General features: G+C 40.7%; 1 protein-coding gene across 3 annotated transcripts in view; it reads left to right on the top strand.

Annotated features, from left to right (window-relative positions):
* The window catches only part of TPP2 (tripeptidyl peptidase 2), a 117,566-nt gene that overhangs the window by 81,618 nt on the left and 15,826 nt on the right, over positions 1–20,122 (top strand). For 2 of the 3 annotated variants that reach the window (XM_082244504.1, XM_082244506.1), the window contains exons 24-26: positions 9,510–9,548; positions 15,906–16,057; positions 17,683–17,779. In XM_082244504.1, coding sequence (XP_082100630.1) covers positions 9,510–9,548; positions 15,906–16,057; positions 17,683–17,779 — 288 coding nt within the window. The remainder of the gene's footprint in view (positions 1–9,509; positions 9,549–15,905; positions 16,058–17,682; positions 17,780–20,122) is intronic. The other variant, XM_082244505.1, reaches the window with a different exon arrangement.

Genomic DNA, 20,122 nt, shown 5'->3' with positions numbered 1-20,122 from the left:
TTCAGGCTGTTAGATTTCTCATCAGCTTGCCTGGGGTGAGATGTAGGTATGGCACCAGAAGACAGCCCCAAAGCACTTTTAATACCACATAGCAGAACCATTCCAAATGTCTGCTTGTCAACACACAGTTTTCTTCAATTCCCTTTTTGGAGTCCTGTGTATTGGGTAATTCAGTGAGCATTCATTATTGGCACATATCTAATAAGAGATGTTAGTTGGCTAGAGTTCTTAGGCCAGTGTTGTAGCTTTGAACGGTAGTCTGGCTACACTCTTTTGATGGTACCAGAAGGTTGTGGTACTGTGTACGTTTTCTCTATCCTGTCTTTTCAATTTTTATTTCCTGTGCTGGGCCTAAAGAGATATCTGAATGGATGCAGAAATGATTCTGGCCAAGTTTCCACCCCACATTGATGGTAATCGGTGACTCCCAAACATGACAGTTGCCTGACTGGATTATTGACAAGTATGAAAACTTAGTTGGTCTAAAGGCCTTATCTGCACACTTTTTCTGGGTCAGTTACCCAAATTGTTAAGCCATGGAAGGAAAAAAAAAAAAAAAAGGGGGGGGGGGGTTGTATGACAGCCAGGCAACTAACATTTTCAGGGGTTGATAGTGAGTCTTCCACTCGTGGCTTTCTGTCAGGTTTTTTCATCCATGCTTCTTAAAAGGTCTGTCGCCGGGCTTTTGTTCACGTCCAGCAGGTTGGCATACAAGTCAACTAGGTTTTGTATCCCTATACAAGTCTAGGACTAAAATGTGTTAACCAACCACCTGTGCTTGGTGTCAATCGATCCTCTGCGAAGACTGCAATTCAATATCTATAAATAATATACTAAAGCTGAACTAAAAAAGGATAAGCTTTCTCTAAATGTGATTGTGCATCTAATCCTTAATAAAACAAAATCCTATGCGTTAATCAAATTTTTCATACAATGTGAATAAAAAATATATATATAAAAAAATGATAAATTAATCTAATCTAGATCCTGTGATAAAAGTTCATCAATTTATAAATGCATATCAAATGGAATAAATCAAATTTCTTGTACCCTCTATAAGTAAATCAAGTGCAGTCATACAAAAAACAAATTGATGAAAAAAAAAAAGTCTAGAAATTTTTTTTTCTAGATTGTCCTAAACCAGTGCCATGGCAAGTCTTGACCACACATAATATGGTTTAAAGTATTCTACCACCTTCAAGTGTGCAAAAGCACCTTACCAGAAAAACCAGACCTCTATACAGTGAGGTCGATCCAACATGGATGAAATAAACCAAGGACTCCCAACAGAGCACCCCGTCAATCTTGTATATGTCACTCAGAGAGAACAAATACAAACTCCATGGCCCAGTATTGCATACAAATCGAGAATGTATTAAATAAAATTATTCACAATAGGGATGCACCGAATGTTCGGCGGCTGAACATTATTCGGCCGAAAATAGAAAAAATAGCACTTTCGGTGTTTGGCCGAATAAGTCAAAAGGCCGAATAATTTTGTGCCGAATAATAGGGCTGAACGATAGTCGATATGATATCGACTATCGTTCTGTGGCCGTAGGCGATATTCATATCGCCGAGGTCACGATATTTACAGGCGGAAGGGACTCGGAGGAGGACAGGAGGACTCACAGACTTCCGTGAAGCCGGGACACTTCAGCGGTGAGCATACATTACATTACTCACTCGTGCACTGCAGCCCGCCCCACACATTCAGTGAGTCTTACTCTCCTCCCTAGTTTTTTCAATGGCACATTCAGGAAGCCAATCACGCCGTGATTAGCTGCACAGCGAACCAATCACGCGTGCCTGCACACCTGATTGGTTCCGCTGTGCCGCTACTCACGGCGTGATTGGCTTCCTGAATGTGCCATTGAAAAAACTAGGGAGGAGAGTAAGACTCACTGAATGTGTGGGGCGGGCTGCAGTACACGAGTGAGTAATGTATGTATGCGGCTGTGCTCCTTTCCAGGCTACTACTAGTCCACCTCCAGCCTCCTACTACCACCACTATGAGAGACTGTATAATCTGATCGAGTCCACACTGACACTGACTGACTGTCACTGAGTAATTGATGTTACCACATTAACCCTGACCTGCCCAGTGCCCTGTATCTGCAATTAAAATTTGCAAGGCTGCCTGCATGCTTCCTGATTTCCATTCCCAGCATCCTTCCCAATCCCTACAGTGTCACTAACGTTAACCCTATGGTACAAGGCTGCAGTGTGCACTGAATCCCATTCCCTACAGTAACATTTAGGGAGAGAGAGAGACATGAGAGGACGAGAGAGAGAGAGAGGACAAGAGAGAGAGAGACATGAGAGGACAAGAGAGAGAGAGTGAGAGGACAAGAGAGAGGGAGAGAGACACGAGAGGACAAGAGAGAGGACAAAAAATTGGCAAAATAAATGGAAAAAATGTGAAACACCGCGTTCGGTATTCGGCCTTCGGCCAAACATTTTATTATTATTCGGCTTCGGCCAAGAATTTCATTTCGGTGCATCCCTAACTCACAAGCATGAAGGGATAATCCGCATGATACATCAGACATAGTAATTGCATCTCCACCCAAGCTGCGGTGTGCCTGATTATGTCACAAGTTGGCTCTGCCCAAAACATTTTGTATCAGAACACATCTTCAGGGGACTGTATGATAAATTTGATTATCACAAAGGATTTACTTCTGTTAAGAATTTGTACTTCATGATCACATTTAGAGATTGTGTATCCATTTTTTCAAGTCTCTAGTACTGCTAAGGTACACACGACCCTAAGACTATATATTTTGCAGTTTATGCTGTTCATCAATTTTCTGCCATGCTTTGAATCTTGTAGAATGGCTTACTTTCTTTATTGTAATTTCTACTTCTATGTGTCAACTCTTTGAACTGTAAGATTTGGTCTATTTTTCCAGTTAACTGGAGTGTTCAGTAAAGGGGTAAAGGAGTGTATGAAGTCCAAAAATTCACCTTTTTGAATGATTTCGAAACTCAATGAAGTAAATGTTTTCTTAGGTTGCAAACATTTTTCTTCTTGATTTATGCAGTAACATATTATGTATCAGATTTAAAAAAAAAATCTGTTCTAGAACACAGAACAATTACAAAGGTAAAACAAGCAATATCTCTTTAACATTCAGGGAACTTCCCTCTTAGACAGTGTTTTTTTTTTTTTTTTCTCCTTTATAATGAAACAGATGTTTTAGGGTAAACTGTCTAATCTATGGGCTCATGTTGACAGGCGTTATTGTCAAATGCTGTATTTGCTGTTCAGACGCAACTGCATGCTTTTGAATAGCAAAGTATTTGACAAGACTGTGTTTGACACAGTGAGGTGCAATAGAACATAACGTTCTATTGCACCTCATTAGTACATGTGTTTTAAAGAAGGGCAGCACAAAGCAGGTCAAAGGCAGCTTCATAACTGCCAAGTGTACTGCTCTGTTATAGTCCATGGGATTTAGCTGACTTGCATTTGCTGTGTGTTCTAAACCTACATCAAATGCAGGAAATCGTTCTTGTCAATGTTAGCCCTTACCTCCACCTTTTGCTAACTTTGGTTTTCCCATTATTTTTCTATCTCCGCAATGTTTGTCACTAGGAAAAATAAGAGGGTAGGTCTCCCCAGCAGGAGCACAGATAGCATTAAATAAACTTGACAGGATTTCTAATCCTTTTCTACTGAAAACGTGTAAAAAAAAAAAATTGGCTATATATATATATATATATATATATATATATATATATATATATATATATATATTTATATATATATTTATATATATATTTAAAGCAGTACAACTACAAATTGTACACTTGAAAAAAGATATTTAGGATAACAACTTTTATCCGACATATACTTAAAGCTGAACTCCAAGAAAACTGAACCTTCTCTTGTGCATTGGGACTGTGCCCACACTGAAAGAGTTCACTGCTAGGTCTAGGGGATTTAGCAAAGGACTTTTTCCTTCCCTGATCATCTATGCTGCAAGACTGGTCCCTACAGTCTCCTTTCCCCCTATGCTCTGGCAGTCTAAAGTCCTCTGATGTCAAGACCGATGCAGGCTCCATTGCCTGCATGAGGATGCGAAGGAACTGTCCATCACTGAAGACTAGGGAAGTGCGTTCTGTCAGAGTAGTGGAGGATCAGGTAAGGAAAACTGGTTTTCCTATTCCCTAGACAGAATTAGGCAGTTGACCCTTGTAGTACATGGTGCATCCTCCGTCCGTGTTCCCTCCTCTCCTCAGAAGCCACCACTGACTGGTAGGGGAGCCAGGTCACATAACCGGTCCACAATGACATGAAAATAAGTAAATATATACATCTTTCTTATACAGGTTAGTCAGCATAGGTATTAGGAAGGGGGTGGGGGAGTTGGGATCATTTTTAAGATTAGTTAGGTAGAGCCTGGAATTCCACTTTAATTTAAAAATAGCCCTTTATCGTTTGAGGGACCTGCTTTGAAGGTACTAAGTGACCTAGGGTTATACTGCGACATGCAGGAGAAATGTATTGCATTAACTCTTCTGACCTTGCATCTGCTCAGTTTCACTTGGTGTCCCTAGGAGAATGGATATCACTTTTCTTTCTGCTAAGCTTGCTTAAACTCAGTTTTTTTTTTTTTTTTTAACTATAAACCGCTATTGGGTTCATGCTGGATATTTGGAATCCTGGAAGTCTCTCCAGGACGCCAATGAGCACAGATTTTTTCCCATTTTTTTTTTTTTTTTTTTTACACTGTTGATCTCTCTGTGACAGTCCTGCAGTTGGCAGTGTGTTTTTTTTTTTAGTTAGCACAGGAATCTTCTTTTCAGGTCAGGCCAGGATAGGAGTATTCATTGCCTAGTTATTGGGACCCGAGCTGCAACATCTCATCTGTCACTGAAGACTCATTGTGAATGACTAGCAGGGTATTTCTGTGCTGAGGATTTTTCTCTTGTTTTTGTACATAGGCTGTCCTATGTGTAGAGCATCTACTGGCCAAGCAGTATGTTAAGGGTAAACTAAATGTACCCTTTTCTCAGGGGTGCAATGTCAGGCTTCTGCAGACAAGACCTGCAGCTTTCTGCCCATACCTACATACGAGCTGTCTTTTGAAAGCCTCAGGGCTTGTGAATGAACTTTGAGATCGCTGATGAGCTGCGGTGGCTCGTGGTAGCTGTCCATTCACAGGAAACTGTGCATGAATAAGGCTCCTTTCACATGGGCTTTCCGATCAGGTTCTCCTGTCAGTTTTTCGAGTGGACCTGATCGGATGCTCCATGCACCTCTATGAAGCAGCGGATGTCAGCGGGGACATGTCCGCTGACACCCACTGCTATCGGATCCTGTCCGTGAAAACTCGACAGATGGAAACCCTATTTTCCATCCCTCTGGAGGATCCGATGGAATGAAAACGGACAGGTGGTCCCTTTTTTTTATCCCATAGAGGGGAGCGGGATCTGACAGCTCCGTCTCTGCCAAGTAAGCGGAGACATACCTGTCATCCACCTGCTCAGTGGGGATCGGTGGATAAATCCCAGCTGAGCAAAACTGAGTCCGCCGGGCGGAAAGCCCATGTGATAGGACCCTTAGGCCTGTCGCTGTCAGTTTTTCAGGCAGATCTGATCGGATTCTCCATGTACCTCTATGGAGCAGCAGATGTCAGCGGTGAAATGTCTGCTATCCAATCTGGTCTGTGAAATCCAGACAGATGTAAACCCTTTTTTTCCATCCGTTTGGAGGATCGGATCAAATGGGACCGGATGAAAACGGACAGGTGGACTGTTTTTATCTGATCTCCTTTAGAGGAGAGCGGGGATCTGACAGGTCTGTCTTTGCAAAGTAAGCAGAGACTGACCTGTCATCTGCGGATCGATCCCCGCTGAGCAAAATGGAGTCCGCCGGGCGGAAAGCCCGTGTGAAAGGACCCCAACGTGGCCATGTGGAGAGAGCCCTGTACCAACACCCTTTTTTAATTTTGACAGTAGGTGTGGGGAGAAGATCTCCCCTGCCCACTGTTGCACTGAGGGGGGGGGGATCAGAGGAACTGGCGGCATGAGCTTAATCTTGTTGCATGTTCCGCTCTGAATATAAATTAAACATGTACAGTTTTGCTCATAAGTTTACATGCCCTAGCAGCATTTATGATTTCTTGGCCATTTCTCTGAGAATATGAATGATAACACAAAAACTTTTCTTTCACTCATGATTCGTGTTTGGCCAAAGCCATTTGTTATCAATCAACTGTGTTTACTCTTTTTTTAAAATCATAATGACAACAGAAACTACCCAAATCACCCTGATCAAAAGTTCACATCACATACCACAGTTCTTTTTTTTTTTTTTTTTTTTTTTTTTTTTTTACAATAATCTTTTTTTAGAATTTCTTAATATCTTGTATTTCCCCCTTTAACATCAATGACAGCTTGAAGTATTTTGTGGCATTTGTGGATGAGGCTCTTTATCTTCTCAAATGATAAAGATGCCCATTCTTCCTGGCAAAAAGCTTCCAGTTCCTGTAAATTCTTGGGCTGTCTTGCATGAACTGCATATTTGAGATCTCCCCAGAGTGGCTCAATGATATTGAGGTCAGGAGACTGAGATGGCAACTCCAGAATCTTCACTTTATTCTGATGTAGCCAATGACAGGTCGACTTGGCCTTGTTTTTAGGATCATTGTCCTGTTCGAATGTCCAAGTACATCCCATGCGCAGCTCCCGGGCTGATGAATGCAAATTTTCCTCCAGTGTTTTTTGGTAACATACTGCTTTCATCTTGCTTCAGCCAAACACTAACTATGAGTGCAAGAAAAGCTTTTGTTTATTATTCATACGATCGGAAAAATGGTCAAGAAATTATACATTCTGCCAGGGTATGTAAACTTATGAGCACAACTGTAACATGTTCTAATAGTTGAACTTATTATTTAAGTCTATTTACACTGCTTCTTTTCCTCTGATGATCTCTTTGGACTGCCTACTACAACTGAGAAGGGAAAAGGTGGGAGAGGTCATAGGCTCAAGAGGGTTTTTATGTGCCCAGTGTCCATTTCTCCTGTAAGAAGCAGTATAACCCTAGGTTGTCCTTAATGAACCTTGAGAAAAGTATTTTATTGTGAATCCAAAAATGCTATTTTTATGCTTTATAGTTGTGAAACGCCTAATTAAATATGCAAATGGGTTATAGTGTCCCACTTAACTGCAAAATTTGATTAGTATCATTCCTAGGAAATATCTGCAACTCTAACTTCTAATTATGTCTACACCTATTTTATTTATTTTTTTACACAAATAGGCAACCTTGACACTGCCAAAGGCTTTGATATGTTGATCAGCCTTCAAAAGGAAATTTAGGTGCATTTCTAACACTCTATTACATCTTTTACATTACTTTGTGGAGCGTCGGACAGCTTTTATTTTATTTTCCATATATATATATATTATAATATAATATAGCAATAGTTAAAGTCTGTAATCTTAAGCCCTCAACTTCTGCTATCCCCCAGTTTATAGTTCCATTCTAGCTATTAGGATATCCATCTTTTTCTCAAGAACGTCGCTTGAGCGTTATTATTTTAGCTTGTTAATTTTTTGCCAGAAAGTGCACAATTTCACAAATTTTGCATTATGAGGATGCTTATAGAAAGTATTTAGCCTTGCTATTCAGGAGTAAGTACCTGACGATTTAGAAGCTTATCTGTATACCATGCACTGCCAAGTTCTTTTTAAATTTTTTATAAACGGTTTTGCAGACGTGGGTTCAAATGGGGAAATCACTTCCAGAAGCATAAAACCTAGTCAAATGTCAATATCAGACAACATATCTTGGCTAAAACATTGGGCCAAAAAATAACACCAAACTGTTTTACAGCAACTAAGTGCCTTAAGATTTTACAACTGTCCTGTTATTTGTATCATCCTAAGCTTTCCAGCAATGCCATGGAAGCGATTTGATGTCGTATCAGTCTACTGTGGAAGAACAAAGCTTGAGTGTTTTTGAGCACAGCTAATACTTTATCTCTAAAATTAGTCTTTGTGCTTGATTGCATTTTAACTTATTGGCTTTGTTTCCTTTTCTAAATAGTTGACATATTCATGTTGGTTAAGGCCCCGTTCACACTGGGGCGACGCTACTTTGCCGGGCGACCTCATAGGTCGCGGTGCGCTGCTCGCCCCGCGACCTCGGAGCGGCCGGCACGGACTTCATAACATTGAAGTCTATGCAGGTCGCTCCAAAGAAGCTCCGGACCCTTTTTCTAAGTCTGAGCGACTTGTGTCACTCCTATTAGAACGGGTCCGCAGCTTCTCTATGGAAGGCGACATACGGCGACCTGTCAGGCGACCAGGTCCCCTGACAGGTCGCCCCAGTGTGAACGGGGGCTAAATGGAAGGGTGTTATTTAACATCTGGTGAAAGAGTAAGCATAGAGCTACAAAGTGTAAAAAGTTTGTCATTTTTTTGTATTGTGTTATACAGAAAGGTCCTATACAGTGTGGGGTGACTTGGGCAACTGAGTTGTCCTCGACCTTTGATGTTCCAGTACATTAACACACTAAAATTGTCTGTCCCCCAAGCGCAACAAATTCACGTTTCTTTTTTTTTTTACAAGTACAGTAAACAGTTCAGTTCTCCATCATAATTATTAAAATAGCGGACGGAATAATTATATTCAAGATTTTATAACCAGTAGTTCACCACTAGAACCAAATGCCACAAAAGGATTCATTTTGTGAATTCATTAAAAAAAAAAAAAAAAAAAAAAAATGTGATCGTTTTGTGATGAGCAGACATCCTGATTACTCAGTAAAGTCCCTTTTGGTAAAATGACCACTTTCTTGAGAGTTAAACGGGAAGTAAACCCTCATATCGTTTTCAGCCAAGGAAGCTGCCATCTTGGCCTCTGCTTAATCTTCAACTGCCACGATGCAGCACATGTGATCAGTTATGAGACCAGCAATTGGATGGTTTGGTTGAGAGCACAACCAATGGGAGTGTTACTTTCCCCTGATATGCCGGAAATGTAACCAGTTTTTTGAAACTGGTAAATGAATGGGTTTACTTTTGGTTTAATTCATCCTGCTACAAATGGCTTATGACTCCTAATCTAGGGCCTAGTCTTTTGAGCACCGTATTAAATGTGTAGACTACATAGGACATAGCACAGTTCACAATGCCCTGTTTTCCATGGAAAGCTGAAACTTGGGACTACATTCACACTTCTGTGTTTTTAGTGTTGTGCGATTAAAAAAAGAAAAAAAAAATTATTTTCCGCGATCTTGGTATGTTTTGTATTAACAAACTATAATGCATGAAAGAGTGTCTACAGCGCACCACACTGCAACTGCACAACATGAAAATCTCAGAAGTGAATTATTGCAATGCAATTCCCAATAAGTATTCAGTCTTTAAAAATGTTAAGTTCTTGCATGAGCAGACCTTATGTATTATCAGGTTATATGATAGGGAGACAGTTTATCCATTCCTTGTAGAGTACATGTGTTCTTACAGTATGTTGTTCTAACTCCCAGGGGCAGTCTGCAGCAAAGCGACAAGGAAAATATAAAAAGGTACTTTTGTCAGTTACTCTAACCTCATATATCTGCATATCTGTTCATTTGAATCTGTCGCCAAATCTTTTGAAGACAGATTTGTAGCAGAGAAAGTAACTTTTGTCTTTTCATTTGCTCACTTAAGGATACAGTAAATCAGTTCCTGTATGTAGCCCTAGCATAAGACATAAGGTTATTAGGTGAATAAGGTGGATTTGCTAGGTAGATTGTAGTCCAATGTGTTTTATAAATTACAACCTAAAAAAAAAAAAGTTTATTTGTTTTCTGTAAAATAAATTGCAGTTTTAGTTTTGTGACATATTCACTAAAATTCAGCTTTGATTTCACTGGTGAATGAAACTCCTATTTAAATATTGTTTATGAATTAAACTGCCTGGTGCGGTAAGTTTGAAGACCATAGACATTAGACGATCATTACTTGATCCATGTGCCATGATTATTTCTATGGGTATCTTCAGATTAAAGAAGTAATACAAGCATGTATATGCACATATTATAAGCAATTTTTCTAATCACCAGAATGCTATCTTATGTCTAAAGATGGCTGCACACAGGAAGACGTGCTAACAATGATGGTTGGTGGGGTATCTACCTATTCAACAAGAACTGCCTTGTCAGGTCCTAACACAGCTTTCTTCCCAAAACAGTCAAATGTGGAAAATGTTGGGTTAAACCTTTTCTACATTACACATGTAATGATCAGGGGCTAGTCAGAAAGACTCTTGACAATTTCTGGCAGTTGATCGCATTGCTTGATTTTTAACACCACCCTCCAAGGGTTTTTTCTGTAGACTGAGACTTATTTGAGAACCAGTGTGCACAAATAAGCGATCTAATGTGTACCTGCAATAGTGAAACTTCCCCTGGAGAATAAATAAAAAAAATATAAAGATTTGGGAATTCTCGATTTGTAGCTCTGCTGAAATACTGCAGTGTTTAGCTAGCAGACTTACTGTAAATTTGGGGTTCATAAATATACTCCCTTCTAGAGCTTAAAAGGAGTGTGGAATTTATATATCAGTTTCTCAGTGGTTTGGTTTTTTTTCATTATTTTTATACAATGGGAAAATAGTTTATATGCCTCGTTCACACAGGTGCTGAGGTCCATATGCTATAAACAGGCCTATTTTTTTTTTTTTCTTGTGTCTCCAGGTGTTGTGTATCAGCAGCCCATTCAAGTCTTGTTAGGACTCAGCGGTTGCATGGACCCAGCCACTTGTCCTAATGTGACAATGTCACATTAGGACATGCTAACCTTAGGACGACTAGCCCCCCTTTTTTTTTTCACCCTAATTATGGACTTCCGCCGAACGAGGACCACGACACACTAGTCCAAATTCAGCCGGTCCCTGCTGAACCGACCAAATTTTGATTTTATCTAAGCGTTAGTTGTGCCTAGCTTGGAGGTGCTTTACAAGGAAATTATTGTGGCATGTACAGCAGAGAACCAGTGACATTAATAGAGTAGTTCAGTATGCAGCTTTTGCATGGTATAAAATTTCAAAACAAAAGAAAAAAAAAGTTGACTTCCCAAATTTTTTTTTCTTGTGTTCACCTCCTGATCTTCTTAACCATTTGGTTATACTGCTCCCTACAGGAGTAGGACACTAGGCAGAAAAAAGACTGGCTATGCCCATGGGCAGTCCCAGGGGGGTATACTCCCTCTCTCTACTATAGGTACTCAGGAATCAGGAGTAGGTACCTAGTTCCTTGCTGGGATCTCTGGTCCTGGTAGGCGGCGATTTTGGCGTTGGGAGCCCCTCCTCATCCCCTGGTGCTGACTCCTGGATGTTTTTACTTCCTGATCGCTGCATGTAGAGTGCAGATTATCCTGGTGGCTGCAGGTGCCTGTTTCTGCTGGGTGGGGAGTCCTCTCCCTCTGCAGAGGATAGCTTAGTGCTTTGTGCCTGGCCCAGGATCCTCAGACAATGAGGATGATTCCTCCACATCTGCAACCGCGCACGAAAAGGTGCTGGTGGAAGCACTGATTGTATCTGTGCACAAGACCTTAAAGATGGAGGATGCAGCTGTGGCGCAGGTTCCCTTTGGCACTCCCAAGCCATCCAGAGCGGCAAAGGTGTTTCCTTTCCCTGCCTATTTTGACAGACTTGTCGCTAGAAAGTGGGGACAACCGAAGTGTCCCTTGGGGTCCCTAAGTGATTTGCTAGACTATACCCCTATAAGGAGCCCCTTATTAGGAATGGACTGTTTTAACGTTAGTGGACCCTCCGGTTTCAAGATTGAACAATGCAACCATGATTCTGGTTGAAAAGTCCCCGGCCTTTAGGGATCCAGCTGACAGGAAGGTGGAGTCTGTGGCCCGCAATATTTACACCCTGGCTGGTTCGGCACTGAAGCAGGTATTCACCATTACCCTGGTCCCGCAAACTCTGACTGTGTGGGCTAAGATTTTACGCCGTGACTTGGAGGGAGAACAGCTCCCCCCGCCTTTGCTGAGATGGCGGACCAGTTGGTCCAAGGGCTGCAGTTTCTGTGATGCCTCTTTGGATGCGGCTCCCCTAGTGGCTCGGCTCCCTGTTTTGGCAGTGATCCTTCATCGTGTCTTTTGGCTCAAATGCTGGTCTGCGAACCAGACTTCTAAAAAGGCCTTGACTGATCTCCCCTTTCAAAGGAAGATCGCCTGTTTGGAGCTACCCTGGATGACATCATTAAAGGTCCCACAGGGGGAAAGAATACCTTTCTTCCGCAGGCTACTAAGGGCAAGGACCCTTCTCGGCTCATACGTTTTTTTTCGTCCCTCAGGGTCGACTGACAAGGGCTCGAAACCTCTCAGGGCAGCCTCTGTAGGGATACAAACGAACCTGGTCTGACAAGCCGAGCGCTGGTTTCTCGAGACCCGCTGACATCCTGTGGATCTCCTTCGATCCTTCCTCAGGTTGTGTCGGATTTTCATTTGAATGAAGACGTGTTGCCTTTTACCAGGCCAAAACCTCTGAAGGAAATTGCTTTGCATGCCTTGGATGTGGTCTTGGCAATTAGGGTGTACCTGGCAGATACAGAGTCTTTTAGGAAGTCAGACTCACTATTTGTGCTCACGGATGGGCCTCGGAAAGGGTTGTCCGCTTCCTGTGCGACAATTTCAAGATGGTTCAGACAGACGGTGGTTCAGGTCTATTCCATCAAGGATGCGGTTACTCCTTTCCCTGTCAAGACGCGTTCTACTCGGTTGCTCAGTGCCTCCTGGACCTTCCGTCATCAGGTGTCAGTGATGCAGGTTTGCAAGGCGGCCACCTGATCATCGTTGCACACTTTCACAAAGTTCTGTGAAGTGGATGTGTTTGCATCTGCGGATGCTTCCTTTAAACAGCAGCCTGCAAAAACCTTGTGACCAGAGGACCTGGTCCTCCTCGAAGGGTGTATTGTTTTTTTCAGTTGAGCTCCTGTTTACTTGGTTGGCTATAGTTAGCCTTGGGAGTTTCTTTTTTGCTGTTCCCCCCCCCCCCTCAAGTTTAACACTGCTTTGGGACGTCCCAATGGTTAAGAAGATCAGGTGCTGTGCCAGTCAAAGAACAAAAGAGAAAATGGAAGTTTTGACTTACCATAAAATCCATTTCTCTGATGTTCATTACGGACACAGCACCCACCCCTCTGTAGAGTTGTAATTCTGACACTGCTTGTAACAAAACTGAGTACCTATAGCAGAGAGAGGGGGTATACCCCCTGGGACTGCCCATAGGCATTGCCAGACTTTTCTTCTGCCTAGTGCCCTACTCCTGTAGGGGGCAGTATGACCCAATGGTTAAGATCAGGCGTTGTGTCCGTCAATGAACATCAGAGAAATGGATTTTACGGTAAGTTAAAATCCATTTTTTTTAATAATTATGGTATCTCTAAATACACAAGAATTTCAAACATACGCTTTCTACAGTGGGGGCATAACATCTACACATCTATTAAAAAGTATTTCCTAGATACCACCATGTAAAAAGTACTTTGCCTATTTTATCTATATAATATGTTTGCTGTGTTTTTGTAGGACTGATCTATTTGCTTTTTCCAGAAAATGTGCCTTATTCATATTTTAATAAAGCAAAGTAATGAAAATGAGTAAATGCGCACTAAAAGCAATTATAGGTTTTTATGTAAACCCAACACAAACTTTAGCAAATTGCAACTAAAACTGAAGAAAATGAGTAAGCAGAGGTTGTACTTGGTAAAAAACCACATGTCACTTGTTCCCACCCCTCCCACATCTAGAACCTCCAGATTGATCTTGGGGTCTACATGTTTTCTTTTTCATCCAATGGGGGACACGGAGAATCATTCACATTCACTGCCTACAGGAGTGAACACAGGCAAGCAAAAAATTAATAAATCTAGGCCAACCCAGGATAACTCCTACTACCAGCATGCCTCATTTATTTTCCTAGTGTTCTAGGAGGACATCTTCTCTTCATCTTTATTGTGTAAAAGGCCAATTTATATTTACTAGCACTATTTATTAAATTTTTTTCTTCAATTTAGTTGTGTGGATTTTTTTTTTTTTTTATTTTTTTACATCATTGCTAGAGCTGGTCTCTTTGATTGCAGCTATTTGTCACATGCCCATCCTAAGCCTAGCTTTTTGCTTGCAGAATCCAGACCCTGCTGAACTGTACATTGCAGAGATGGATAGCCTAGCAGTTACCTTTTGGGCAATGGGTTCGGCTTAGGGCATTCTGGAAAAATTAGTAATTCAGAGCTGCCAGCATTGTCTCAGCTCATGAAGACTTCCTCTGGGAGGATACCTCATTTACATTGGTCACTGGGTGCCTTTTAATTTATCTGCTTCTTGGCAGTTCTCAACACAGAATGCTGTGGGATTGAGCACTGACATAATTCGCTAGGTGGAGTGTTAAACATCTGGTTTCTTTTCCATCTTGCCATTGGCCGCTGCTGCTCCTGCTTGCATCGTCCTATGAAATTGACCTTCAGTTAATTTCAGTTGCCTGCCTACAAATATCCTAATCCAACCCCCCCCCCCCCCCTCCAAACTAGTACGAAAAATAAACCAACCCTTCTCTATCTTACCCAAAAGTGTGTTTTCTATACATCCCTTTATAATATAATGTAAACGTGTAATGGGGGGTCTCAAGAGGTAGAGCGGCCGGTGCTAAGCTTGTAACAAGAAAAAAAAACTTCTGCTTACAGCTTCAGTTGCCTGTATATTTAGATCTACATATCATTGTGACATGCAGTCTTTGCTGAAGGGTAACCTCTGCTTTTGATCCCTTGCATTATACTCAGTTTGAGTTTTCCAGGTTTGTCACATTTATTAAAGCTGAGCTCCAGGCAAATTAACTACACGGTTAGCTCCAGGCAAATTACCTACACTGTTCATATGCATATAATGTGAACAGTTTACCTGGGAGAGGCTTTATGTTTGACCATTCTTATGATCTAAGCACTGCTGCCAGATAATGCCGTAAGGTAATACATCTGGGTCCAGAGCCTGCCGTATCAATTTGGTTGGACAATAACTTAACAGCAACACATTGATTCAGTCCTGTCTGTGCTCTCCCTCCCGTAAGCTTGTCTGTGCAATGACATGAATCCTTAAATATTTTATCTCACAGTTTGAGTGCTGGTTGAAAGTGTATTTCCAGTTTTGCAGTTTTTCAAACTTTTTTTTTGCCTAATTGGGATAACTACTTTATATTTTTTATATGTTCCGATTCATGTAGCATAACTTGTAAAATTTAAAAACTACAGCTTACCTTTTTTCCTCTGTTCTGAACCTTCCAGCAATGAAATATTCTAGGTAGTTTTCCTTGTTTGTCAAAGCTGGGCTTCTGTGTTTGCTGTAATTAACCCAATTTGTACTGTGCAGGCAGATCTTAATTATCGGTTGTAACTAAATTTGAACGCCATCTGCCTTTAAAAAGAAAAAAAAAAAAGAGTTAAAGATTTTAAAGCTGGGTTTCTTAAATTTGAAAGTTAATGAGGACATACTTAGGATAGACTCACTCTGACATTGCTCAAAAAACCTTAGTCAGTCATGACCCCTTTTTTCCCCTAAGAAACATCTAAAGGTAAGAAATATTTAAATTAACTTTTTTTTTTTTTTTTTTTTATGCCACGTGAGTGGGGACACAACAGATCTGTAGTGGTGTTTTCTCAAATTTGACTTCAAAAGTGGAAATACCCTTTAAAGTACTTATGCTGGTTCTGGCTAGCTTTAGCTAGTATCAGAGTTCAGCTGTTCTCAGTTTAGAGTAGTGAAATGAACATTCTTATCCAATCTTGTTTTAACACCTATTTACCATTGTGTACTTTTACAGCCTTTTGAATGCTTTTATGGTTGTTTTACTTGGGAACCTTTAACTGTGGGTTATTTTTTTTTATTCTTTATAGGATGTGATTTCAGTGCACTACCATTTGATACCATCCTCAACAAAACCTAAGAATGGCAGCAAAGACAAAGAGAAAGAAGCAGAAAAGGAGAAAGATGTGAAGGAAGAATTTGCAGATGCTCTCAGAGACTTAAAGATTCAGTGGATGGCAAAGTATGTCAGAAGAGGGATGGAATTAATTTCTGCAGGCATAGGCATTTGATGAATCAAACAGTAATAGTAGAAAACTTAATAAACAATGTTAGGTTTAACAATTTACATATGAAGTTAAATATGTAAACTTATTAGACAAATACCCATCTTAGTTAATATATTGGCGTCTTTGAGGTTTGTTATTAAGTTAGGCCAGAGAGTAAGCCCCCGTTCACATAGGGGCGACGCTACTTCGCACCGCGACCTCCGAGGTCACGGTGCGAGCAGCGCGCTACGACCTCGGAGCGGCCGCCACGGACTTCATAACATTGAAGTCTATGGCGGTCGCCTCCTGGTCGCCCCAAAGAAGCTCCGGACCCTTTTTCTAAGTCGGAGCGACTTGTGTCGCTCCTATTAGAACGGGTCCGCAGCTTCCCTATGGGAGGCGAACCTGTGAGGCGACCAGGTCGCCTCACAGGTCGCCTTAGTGTGAACGGGGGCTTAGCTTCTCTAGTAGGTGACTTGAATGCACTGCTGATGCCCATTGCAATTCTTTCTCAGCCATGTTCTTGTTCCCTTTTTCCATGGGAAATTATACACTCTCACTGAATTACTTTCTCAAAATATAAAATCTCTGCATATGATAACAATGCCCTCCGGAGTTTGGAGACTCTTGCATATACCTGCTTGATTAAAGCAGTGCTCAAATGTTATTTCTTCAACTGCAATCTTGCATGTTTAATAGCCAATGCTGCCATAAACTTGAATACTACTGTACTGAGTATCCCTGTTTATTATCGTGGAGAGTGTGTAACATGGAAAATTTGAATTGCTGGATCTGAAAACTGTTGTGGTTTTTTTTTTTTTTTTAGTATAGAAAGCCTATGAAAGGGATTGTGATATCCCTGTCGAGGCAGCTCCAAATACATGACTGAGGTCTCAAGTGGCCCTTTGGGTGAAACACACATAGAAAAAGAATGAAGTGCCATACAAAGTCCTTAGCCAGAGTATTTATTTTTCCATAGAAAGCCACTTTCACACTGCTCCACTGCAGTTTCCCTGCAGCACGGAGTACCAGCAGTTTTCATACAGGTTACCTATGCATTCCCATATACTTCTATTAGATGTGTTTTTAGTATGTTTTCTGAAAGCGCACCAAAAGTCTCACATGCTGTATCTTTGGTGCGCTTTCAGAAAACACACCAAAAGTGCGGGTACCTGCATGAAACAGTGAGTTAATTGTGGTGCACCCATGCTGTGGGAAAACCTCAGCAGAGCGGTGTGAATAAGGCCTGATTTTAGCAAATTCTTTAAAGGAGGTCTTCAAATGATCCTCTTTGATCAGCCCTAATGACGTAGAATTTGTAGGGCCAGAAAACCTGTTGGCCTCAATTATAAGCAGAAATATTCTTCTTTTTTTTTTTTTTTTTTTTTTTAATTCTATCAAATGGTGTGGCTCTACTTTTTGTTTTGCCTTTGTATTAACATAAAGCAAGCAGGAGGCGAGTGTTTCAGGAGAATTGTTTCTTAGGCAGATAGTACCAATTTCGGCGTGGATGGGGCTAAGAGGGACAAATTCTATTTGAGATATCATTCTGATACTTCAGGTTTTGTGCACGATTAAACATTTGACATGTTTTTTGAAGGCTTGAAAGCAATGAGATCTTCAGTGAATTGAAGGAATCCTTTCCAAACCATCTTCCCCTGTATGTTGCAAGGCTTCATCAACTGGATTCTGAAAAGGTAACGCTAATTTTTGAGGTAAAAAAATAAAATGTGTGCTTGTTTGATCAGTTTAGACAATTTACACCAGTACACTGAGGTGCCAGTCATTGTGATTTGCATTGAACACCTCCCCAATGCACCTACTATACATTGTGGTCCATAAACCGCACCATGGTTGTTAAATTTACCAATGGACCACCTTGATGAGAATGGGTACTCAGACCATGTAGTTTTTTTTTTTTTTATGATCTTTGATTGTGTGTACATGGATTGTCCTAGAATCAGTTCGGTTTCTTTCTATAGCTTTGTTTAAAAAAGACATGCACAAGCACTGGCATCACAAAAGCAATTTATGCCTTGTAGCTCCATGGTTGTTGACTTTGCTCACCCTAGAGAGCCTGCATAGTATTTAAGCTCGCTCTCCTATGAGTTTCCACATTGTGCTTTATCCTCTGACAACTCCAAAGCATAGGATAGGGCGATAGAATAATTGCCTCCTATCTACTTTGGACCTAGGTTGTGTGTCTGCTTTTCCAAGTTAAAGCGAAGTTCCACCCTCAAAAGTGACTTTCGCCCATCCGCTTGCTCTGTGTCCCCTGAAAATGAAATGGATATTTTTTTTTTCCGTTTACTTACCTTGTTTTTGAAGAAAATATACTTACCTTCCTTCCTCTTCCTCCCTCTGCGGCCGTGGCCCTCGCCGTCACTTCCTCCTTGCTGAATGTCATCGCTCCCAGGAGTCAATGCGCCTGGACCGGCCCCGCTCGTCAGTTCCGGTGCAGGCGCGTCATTCCCTGCTAAACAGCTTCTGGGCATGCCCAGGAGCTGCAGGAATGACGCGCCTGCCCCGAAATTGACGAGCGGGGCCAGTGCAGGGCATTCTGGGACCGAAGAGGACGCCCTGGCTTCAGCTGCCCACACCTGAGGTGGCAGCGCTGGACAAGAAATTTTCAATGCAAGTATTTCTTCTAAAAGGTAAGTGCAACCTGGGATAGTTCAGAGGCTATCCATTCTGAAATGCACTAGCCCTGACTGTCCCGGGGGTATTTTTATCTCGAAAACGTTTTTGAGGGTGGAACTCCGCTTTAAGAATCGTAAATTGCAAGCGTTTCTGGGCATGAACTGTGACATACCGAATTGATAACCACTAGCTCCAACACTGTCATTTTTGTTTTAAATATAGTTGGAAGGGTTAGAACTTTGGTTTAAAAAAATATATATATATATATATATATATATATATATATATATATATATATATATATATATATATAAAATATAGCAATAGTTAAAGTCTGTAATCTTAAGCCCTCAACTTCTGCTATCCCCCAGTTTTATAGTTCCATTCTAGCTATTAGGATATCCATCTTTTTCTCAAGAATGTCGCTTGAGCGTTATTATTTTAGCTTGTTAATTTTTTGCCAGAAAGTGCAGATTTCACAAATTTTGCATTATGAGGATGCTTATAGAAAGTATTTAGCCTTGCTATTCAGGAGTAAGTACCTGACAATTTATATATATATATATATATATATATATATTATTAATTTTATTTATTTATTTTTTTTTTGCTGTGTCCCTTTGGACATTTCTTATCACCTTCTGTCTAGTTGACAGAAACCATGTTTCTTGTTAGAACCTCTATTCTCTGTACCCAGTTAAAAGATTAGTCCTCACTTTCTATGTAGGGCTTCAAACTTGTCCGTGCAGCGTTCTAAATAATACAAATAAATTGGACTGGAGTTGATACTATCAGATTCAGTGATTTTTATTTTTGGTAAGTTTCCTGTCTTCATCTGGGACAACTCATAATATGGACGCTTCCATTTTAAAGTGTAGCATTATCAGGATCAAATATATAACACTAATAACTTAAAGCACCCACTATGTGTTTCCTTGCAAATTACCAGAGGAAGGGCACTTCAAAATCAAAAGTAAGTAAATTATACTATTAACACAAGCTATCTTCAGTTACAAGCTTGCTGCGAGTTTTCAGTTGCAATAGTTTTCCCCTTCTTACTAGTAACAGCATGGTGAACAGTCTATATATTTGGACATTTTCAAGAAAACCTTTTTTCACATGTCCTTATCTTTAGAATATAAAAAGCTATTCTATAAAGATTGGAGGAAAGGAAAGTGGATATGTTTGCTGTAGCAAATCATTCATTATTCTATTATGGATTGGAAAATGAGGCATCTTTTTTTTTTTTTTTATCACTACAAAAAAAGAGGCATTAAAAAAGCAACTATTTTGTTCAGGAATATTATATACATTTAAAAGATTAGAGCAAACTTTCAGTGTGACTTTACTTTTTTTTTCTGAAGTAAGCTGCAGTGGCTACGCAATGGGATCTGCCACAA

The sequence above is a fragment of the Pelophylax lessonae genome (genome assembly GCF_965119305.1).
Source record: "Pelophylax lessonae genome assembly, chromosome: 2".
In the NCBI taxonomy this organism is placed as follows: Eukaryota; Metazoa; Chordata; class Amphibia; order Anura; family Ranidae; genus Pelophylax; species Pelophylax lessonae.
The sequence above is the reverse complement of the archived record's forward strand: the minus strand, read 5'-3'. Positions and strand labels throughout refer to the sequence as shown.